A 9,362-nucleotide genomic window follows, 5' to 3' on the forward strand; every position below is an offset into this window, starting at 1 on the left:
CTCTTCAAGCCAGGAAGAAATTAGCACATCTGCAAACAGCTGTCTGTGGAATTTCACAAACATCCTTCCACTTTGTACAGTAAGTCCCCTGCATACGAATGAGTTCTGTTCTGAGAGCACGTTCCTAAGTCCAGTTTTGTTCAAAAGTCCAACAGAGTTAGCCTAGGTACCCAACTAACACAATTGGCTATATACTACTGTACTGTGGCAAGTTTATAATACTTCTCACACAAATAATGTGTACACAAAAAGCAAACACAAAGGCTAAAGAAAGCATTTTGTATCTTATAATTCAGTACCTTGAAAAGTGCAGTAGCACAGTACAGCAACTTGCATACCGGGGCTGGCACACAACGTGTGCGTGTCTGAAGGTTCATATATAAGGGACTTCCTGTATGTGGTCTGGCCTCTCATCTGTCTGCTCCTCCCCGCAGTCTCCTTCCAGAGTCGATTTACTGAAATTACAGTGAGAAGGGCTCCTGTGGCGAGTGCGCCGTGGGCAGTGTCTTTTGGGATGAGTGCTGTCTGAAAGACAGTGATCGTAAGGCTGTCATTTTTATCTGCACCAGGGCTATGGGAAATCTAATTTCATGCCTACAGCATTACTCTAGGGTGGATACTACAGCCATTATCAATTTTGGAAGGAAGAAACAGAGGTGCCAGGTCAGGAGAGGACCAGAGCCACGTGGCTTGGGGAGGCACGCCCGTGGTTTATGCCCAGGCTCTAGGACACTGACGCCTGTGTTCCTAGCTGCTCTCCTGTCCTGCCTGCCCTCCTGTGAGCCTCCTCCATGTCTCCTCCTCTTTTCTATGTGGTGGGTGGTCTTTGGTGGCCCCAAGCCTCACAGAGAGAGCCTGTCTTTCAAGTCAGCCCAGACTTCCCTAGCACATCCTGGCTTTGTAACATAGCTGAGGTCATAAAACCTCTCTGAACCCCCAGCCTGGTGGTGAGGGGCCCTCCCAGAGCAGTAGAACATCATCTGAGATACAATAGGAAGCACACCTCCTTAGGTAGAGTGGCCCAGCCTGTGGGTGGGGCAGGTTGGGGGGGGCGGAGCTTAAGAGAGAGAAAATGGAAAGGGGGCTTGAGGGTAGAGCTGGGGTCTGTGAGCAGCCGGGAAGCCAACAGGGGAGCCCAGACCAGGAAGGTCAGAAATGCTGAAATGCTGACAGCCTGAAGAGCAAGGCCCTGGCTGGTGAATTAAGAATTCCTCAGAGGGAGATGATCAGCCCCAAGCACAGCCTCTCATTTCTGTAGCAGAGGTCACAAAGCTACGGAGACCAGGAAACTCTCTATGTTAAGAACTGCTGTGCAGGAAGTCAGTGAATACAGAGGATGCATTATAACGGGCACTTGTCGGCTACTCCATGCATCATATGTACTGGGTTGAGCACCACACGGGCATCATCTGCAGTGTGCTGAGTCACTTCAGTCGTGCCCAACTCCTTTTAGCCCTCTAGACTGCGTCCACCAGGCTCCTCTGTGCATGGAATTCTCCAGGCAAGAATACTGGAGTGGGTTGCCATGCCCTCCTCCAGGGGATCTTCCCGACCCGGGGATCGAACCCAGGTCTCTTACATCTTCTAGATTGGCAAGCAGGTTCTTTACCACCTGGCATCACAGTCCATGGAATTCTCCAGGTCAGAATACTGGAGTGGGTAGCCTTTCCCTTCTCCAGGGGATCTTCCCAACCCAGGGATTGAACCCAGGTCTCCTGCATTGCAGGCGGATTCTTTAGCAGCTGAGCCACGAGGGAAGCCCAAGAATACCAGAGTGGGTAGCCTGTCTGTCCCTTCTCCAGCAGATCTTCCCAACCCAGGGATTGAACTGAGTTCTCCCACATTGCAGGCAGATTCTTCACCAGCTGAGCCACCAGGGAAGCCCAGGAATACTGGAGTGGGTAGTCTCTCCCTTCTCCAGCAGATCTTCCTGACCCAGGAATCGAACCAGGTTCTCTTGCATTGCAAGTGGATTCTTTACCAGCTGAGCTACCAGGGAAGCCTGGCATCGTCTAGGCTAATCTTAAAACAGATTCACAAAGACGGTGTCACCGTTAGCCCCCAGACACATGAGTGAAGGGTTCAATTTTCCTGTGAGCTTCGAGGCATCTACACTGTTCCTTCTTAGACTTGGTGATGCTTTTTGAAAGAGAGAGCTTTCAACTTTTTGACCAAGTTGAAGTCAAGAATCTCAAGTCTAGGCACAGGGCTGATAAAAAAGAAAATAGAGGGAGCTCTTCAGTCACAAATGAGAATAAGCCATCCTAGGTGACTGCTAAGATGCACAGCCTTTTTCTAAAAGAAGGATCAAAATTAATTTGCCTCCCAGTTTAGCTTGGAATTTGGCTTGCTAAAACCTCTGAATTCCATTGGCTTGGTGTTGACAGGTGGATCACTTAATATTGTTCTGTTTTTGAACCAAACCTAACCTTGACTTGTTTAAAGAAGGCAGGACTTGAAGGTGGGAATTCACAAACAGTGATGTAATAATTGTATTACCCATCTGTCTCATTAATGATAATTCCACCAGATTTGATTACAGATAAATATGACATTGCACATTTAATACTATTTTCATCTATATAAAGAGGCAGTTCTAAAATTGGAAGAGTATTATTTTATGCCAAAGTAGAAGGTCTGTTCAGTGAGTAACTTAACCAAACACAGCACAGAGAAGCCTTGTGCTCACTCCCTTGGGACTAGATGATTTGTGGACACCTGGATTCAGATGCAGGCTGGCTCAAGCCAGTTTTTGAAGGGCCAGATGGGTTATACTCTGCAGTAGATGTTTAACTTTTAAAAACAGATATTATTTTCATTTTTTCTTTTACATCATTCTTATGCTAATTGTCAGATTAACCTTGGAGAACGCATTCTTGTCTTGGCACAATAAAATGCAAAGCATTTTATATTATGGCCCAAGATTATTCATTTTGAGATCAAGTGAGTAGTCTGCAAGTGTAAGAGGGGTTTTCTGTGAACAGCACTCTCAAAAAGTGAGGAACATTTAATTATAGACAAATAAGCTTTGACACGTCTCAAAGAAGACTGCAGTTCTGCAAATTCTTGCAAACTGACCAAGGAAAACATGAAACAAGAATGATTATTTTGTCAGCCAGTCCAAATTTTTGCAAGGGAATTTCCAAAGCCAGTATGTTCTATCAAAAAATAAAGTTTATAGAGGCAACAATTCAAGGGCTAGTGCATCTCTTAGGTCAGAAACCTCTTTTTTCTCAAACACCAAGTACATATCTTTCAGTGTTGCTTTTTAATTTCACTCAGTGGTAAAGGAACATTTTACGGCACTAAAAACTCTAACCAATTCATTCAATCCACAAAGTGACTATATCTTAATAGACAAAAGGCTGCATATAGACTATAATTTCCTCTTTAAAAAAAATTCAGTTAACAGAATCAGACAGAGATTTTGCTATCATAGGACCACAAATTTACTGTTTAGTAATACTCTTACCCAAAATATTTCTTCCGTCATACAGAACCAAGTCACAAAAGAAAAGATTTGAAGAGGAATTAAATGAAAGGATGATTCAAGCAATTGATGGAATCAATGCACAAAAGTGAGTACTTTTTCATCTTCAATTATCATTCATCTCTTATTTCAACCCTATTATTTGAAAATAATGATATATTTTCCAAAAGAATTTCACCCCAAACTCTGTCATACTTATCACGACAAAGCCAAGGTTTCTAAGACAGTTCATTCTTTTCACCTCAATCATTCCTAATAATAGCTTTTGTTCATTGTATTTCATCTCAAAAAATGTTTGATTCCTGCCTAATAAATCCTCCCCAAGTAAATTGCTGACGAACAACATGATAGGTTATTAGAGAGAGAAAAATTATAGCTTAATGTGTTCAGTTAGGATATTTTTTAAAGATCAAGAGAGACGCCACATGGTAGAATCATTAAGTTGTTACTGTGTGACACTATCCATTCACAATGCCTTTACCTCCCCCACCCCCAAAATCAGAGTGTGTGGAGGCACCTGTGTTCTGAATTGTGAAAGCGTGCCTTGTGTGTTAGAGTCTGAATTCATAGAGGGAGCGGGAGGAAGACCGAGTCTTTAGAGGGCAAAATATCGTTCAGTCTAGAAAGCCAAGAATTGCTGTTATAGTTGTAAATGGTCCAAGAATGCTGGAGAAAGGATTTAAAGAAGGTGGTGACTTCCATGGCCTGGACAGAGGGCTTACATTCACTGGCCTTTGAACTCTCCATGGCTAAAGTCATGGAGGGCAGTTTTGCAGCTCAGTAAGCAGCCTGCTACTCAGTAGATGCTCCATAAAGGTTTGTTGAATTAAATTGCGATGAAAACCTGAGTAGATCCAAATGAAGAGCTTTTATGCAGATGTTTTCATCCTTACAAAAACCAATTGAATTTTTATCATGAAAGTTGACTCCTGGGAAGTGTAAATGATTTTTCACCTAGAATTCTGCCCCCAAAATTAAGGTAGACAGCTTTGGAAAAGGCATGCCTCTTCCAGACTGTGACTTTTGAGTGTTCGTGGAGATTATTTACAGGACTTGTGAAAGAATCCCATGAGTGTGTGTATGTGTGCAAGTGACGTGTGTATGTGTGGCCTTGTGTACATACACAATAAAGTACAGTAAGTCTCCTACATTCGAGCAAGTTCTATTCTGACAGCACCTTCGTAAGTCCACTTTTGTTTAAGTCCGTCTAAGTTAGCCTAGGTGTTCAACTAACACAGTCGGCTATATAGTACTGTACTGTGATAGGTTTCTAATACTTTTCACACAAATAATACATTAAAAACAAACACAAAAAAATAAAGAAAACATTGACTCTTACAGTACAGTACCTTGGAAAGTACAGTAGTACAGTATAACAGCTGGCACACAGGGGCTGGCATCAAGTGACCAGGCAAGAAGATGTACTGACTGGAGGATGGAGAGGAGGCAGGAGATGGTAGAGCTGAAGGGTCGTCAGCAATAGGAGATGCAGGGCCAGCTGCGACGTCACTCACGCCTGACATGGTTGGACAAGCAAAGGCACGTTTGCATCTTTAAAAGTTCACAGCTTGAAGATTTGTATGTAGGGCAGAGTTAAAATTCAGATATGCCAGCCTACTGAATGCACACCTGCCTAGTCCCTTTCATATACTCCAAATGGATAAAGCCTTCCACCTGCCATTGAGCATGCAGGGTATGCCAGCAGTGCCTGGACAGGTGCTCTGCTTTGGCTGGTACCAGGATCAAAGTGACAAAACAGCCTCAGCTCCACCCTGATTGAACCCCAGCACCCCACAACTGAGGAACAATGACTTCCTGGAATGTACTGGAAGCTAAAACCCAGGGAAGTCTGATCTCACACAATGTAGATTCATTCAACCGGAGGAAATAGCAGTTACTACCTACTCTGCAGCCTGCTGGAATAAAACACAGCAGAAGAAGGAAGAAATCTTGTTCCCTGACAAAGTTTAGCCAATTACAATGATAATAGTAGTAATCAAAAGCGAATGTATAGAATCAGCCGCAGCATGTCTTCATGCAGGACGCCCACCTTGTTAAAACTGCTTTTGTGCCCACCTTTTAGAACCTTCCTACTAAAGGAATCATTAGAAAGTACATTATTGGCTTTGCTTTATTTTTGTCAAGGTTGTTTGTGAATTGTCTGTCTCTACTGTGTCATTTTGTATTCAAATACATGTTTAGTTACCACATTTGTGGTTTAATGCAGTTTTATTCTAAAGTCTTGGTTAACGTTGGTGTAATGGCTTATGTTGTAATTTTCCCAACACATTTCAGAAATCAAATGGGCAAAAAAAGTCACGCTATACTGGAAGATCAAAAGGGAACTTTTGTAAATGGAAGCTATTATGCACCTATTTTTTAATTAGCATCACTCCCATTCTGTTTGCCCTCTACTCATTAACCTCTCTTGTTCATCTATAAGATGTTCTTCCATCTTACTTGATTCTCCCTTGAGGGTTCGGTAGGGACTCTAGGTTTGATATACCATTCAGTTGTTCTCTGCTATTGACATAAAATAGTGATTTGTATGCAGATTTCCTTGTATTCATTCCTTGACTCATTTAGCGAGCATTTGTTAAAGGTGGAGCATTGTCATCACTTGCTTGGCATTAGACATCCCAAGACCCAAGTCGCAGTGTTACCCGTCAAAGCTCCAAGTGAGGGGAAGAGAGATCTCTGCTCTGATGCCCTACAGTCGTGACAGGTAGAGAGGAGCAGGACACCCCAGAGGCTGAGTCTCTGGAGGAGGTGACACCTGGGCTAAATCTTGGAGGAAACTAAGAGAAAAAGGGAAGCTTCAAGGTGTGATTGCAGGATGCACCTGGGTCGGAGTGAAGTTTTTAACACAATCAGGACATAGGGTGCCCTGCAGGAACCTCTCAGGGTAAAGAGGCTTGAATGGGAAGCTGGATGCCCTGAGAAGTCAGCCTGAAATGCTGAGGCTGGGCACCTTGAAGGGTTCTAAGCAGTGACTGTGTGATCACCTCCACTCTGCTGGTGTGCAGAGGACTTGTTAGGACAGGTAGATCCTAAAGTGAATGCCGCAGGGCCAAACCAGATATGGTCAGGCCCCGTGAGGACAGAGCTCAGAGAAGAGGTTTTTGACTTAGCCTGGGTGGGTGGTGCTGACTGAAAAAAAGTATGTACAACTTGAGAGTGTGAAATTTTATTTGAGCAAAATGAGAACTATAGGGGAGTGTCCAACTCCCAGCGACCCCATGGACTGCAGCCTACCAGGCTTCTCCATCCATGGGATTGTCCAGGCAAGAATACTGGAGTGGGTTGCCATTTCCTTCTCCAGGGGATCTTCCTGACCCAGGGATCGAACCCAGGTCTCCCACATTGCAGGTAGATGCTTTAATCTCTGAGCCACCAGGGAAGCCTTAGGTGGTGCTAGTGGTAAAGGATACCCCCGCCAATGTAGGGAACGTAAGAGACACAGGTTCCATCCCTGGGTCGGGAAGGTCCCCTGGAGGAGGAAATGGCAGCCCACTCCAGTATTCTTGCTGAAAGAATCCCATGGACAGAGGAGCCTGGCGAGCTACAGTCCATGGGGTCGCAAAAAGTTGGACACACCTAAGTGACTTAGCAAGCCTGGCCTAGGAGGCAGACTCTTAGGAGCGCTAAGGAACTGCTTCGAAGAGGACAGGTGGGAGGTCAGTGTATGCGTGACTTTGGTGAAAGAGGAATACTTGCAATCCAGCACATGGTTTGGCAAAATGCTCTGTTAGTCCTGAGGAGTGGATGTCCCCACTAGAATTCTAGTGTTTCTCTAGATATGCGAAGATGCAAGAAACAGCTTATAACATCTCCTCCTGAGAATATCTCTCTGAAGACCTCTTTGGCAGTTTTCTTAGAGCACAGAGCCTTAGAGCCTCATTCCTGATCTCTGCCCTGAACCTCTTTGAGGGTGTGTTGACTGCAGTGGCCAGTGACCTAGTCCTTGTAGCAACAGGTGGCAAGTGACAATTTTTCGTTGGCAGCAAGGTCAGAGGGAAGGAAGCATGTCCAGCAGGTCTGCAGCATAGGGTCACACCCGAAACTTCTCTGGGAGGTGCAGAGTGGAGAGAGGAGGCCCCGTGTGGGGGAGCACCAGGCCAGCACCCCCACACCAGCACTTGTCTCTTGGAGCCGTGCGCACTCCTGTAAGATTCATGGCAATGGAAGGGTGTGCTGTATAGTTAATATTCAGAATGGAATTACCATGTCAGGTTCCTCCAAATTGGTTTAAAAAAAAAAAGTAAGAAAGAGGTCATGTGAAAAGTTTAAAGGGGAAAAACAGGGGCCTCTGTGGTACAGGAAAGAAGCTGGTGAGTTCATGAAGGACGAGGGAGTCAAGTTGAATTGTGTTGAATGGAGTGGAGTCCATGCCCAGGTGGATGCTGGCAGACCCCAGGGCTGAGGAAGGATCGGGCATCCACAGTGAGAGAACACCTGTCCAGAATCACTTATTTCAGCTGTCGGTTCATGGACCCACCTTCCCAAATGCCACGGGTCACCCAGGGCGTTAATGCATAGCTGAGGCCACAGAGGCCTTTGGAATCAACGTGTAAATGTAGATAAGTGTGTTCCTCAGCTGGCGCTGCTGGACAAAAATACCAGGGGCTGAGAGTTAAACAATACAAATTTATTTTTTCCCCATTCTGAAGGCTGGAAGTCTGAGCGCAGGATGCCAGCATGGTTTCTGGTGAGAACTCTCTTTGACTTGCACAGGGCAGCCCCCTTACTGTGTGTCCCTGTGGCCTTTCCTCAGGGCAGTGCAGGGAAAGAGAGTGAGCTCTCTGGTGTTATAAGGATACTCATTCCCTCGGGCCAGGGTCCCACCCTTAGGACTTCAATCAGCTCTAATCACTTCCTTAGAAGCCCATCTCCAGATACACACACCATGGGTTAGGCCTTCAACATATGAAGCAGGGGATACAGACATTCAGTCCATCACAGGAGGAAAGTGGTCTCCTCTCTAGATCAGCATCCAGTGTGCTCCTGTGCGTGTCTGCTCAGTCGTGTCCGACTCTTTGTGACCACATGGACTGTGGCCCACCAGGCTCCTCTATCCATGGGATTCTCCAGGCAAGAACAGTGGACCGGGCTGCCATTTCCTCCTCAAGAGGATATTCCTAACCCAGGGATCAAACCCTGGGCTCTGTTTCATGCATGTTCTGCAATGAAAGGCAGATTCTTTACCACTGGGCCACCTGGGAAGCCTGTTCAAAAATAATTCCACATGTGGATGTAGGTGTACTTTGCCCCTCAGCTCAAGTCAAAATCTTCTTTAGAATTTCCTTTGTTAACCTCAGCCTATCACAAAAACAAGTTAGCATAAATTAATTGAGATTCATTTATTGTGTAGCCCAGGAGGGGATTGACTTTCTTCATGCCAGAGACCAGCTGGGTCAGGAACAGTGTCAGAAGACTGAAAACAACATGTTCTCCATTCTCTTCTCTCCCTGTAGTTCCAGTTCCCCAAAATATTTGACCTTATCAGCACACACAACTCTTTCCTACTCCAAGTATCCAGATTCAGTTCAGTTCAGTTCAGTCACTCAATCATGTCCTACTCTTTCTGACCCCATGAACCGCAGCACGCCAGGCCTCCCTGTCCATCACCAACTCCCAGAGTCCACCCAAACCCATGTCCATTGAGTCAGTGATGCCATCCAACCATCTCATCCTCTGTCATTCCCTTCTCCTCCTGCCTTCAAACTTTCCCAGCATTCGGGTCTTTTCACATGAGTCAGCTCTTCCCATCAGGTGGCCAAATACTGGAGTTTCAGCTTCAACATCAGTCCTTCCAGTGAACACCCAGGACTGATCTCCTTTAGGATGTACTGGTTGGATCTCCTTGCAGTCC

The 9,362-nt window shown here is 45.3% G+C and overlaps 1 protein-coding gene across 1 annotated transcript in view; it reads left to right on the forward strand.

The window, feature by feature from the left end:
* The window catches only part of ADCY2 (adenylate cyclase 2 (brain)), a 450,411-nt gene that overhangs the window by 322,152 nt on the left and 118,897 nt on the right, over positions 1-9,362 (forward strand). The window contains exon 12 of the mRNA XM_010857150.1: positions 3,498-3,578. Within this exon, the coding sequence (XP_010855452.1) occupies positions 3,498-3,578 (81 nt within the window). The remainder of the gene's footprint in view (positions 1-3,497; positions 3,579-9,362) is intronic.

This window comes from Bison bison, unplaced genomic scaffold (genome assembly GCF_000754665.1).
Source record: "Bison bison bison isolate TAMUID 2011002044 unplaced genomic scaffold, Bison_UMD1.0 scf7180017864377, whole genome shotgun sequence".
Classification (NCBI taxonomy): Eukaryota; Metazoa; Chordata; class Mammalia; order Artiodactyla; family Bovidae; genus Bison; species Bison bison.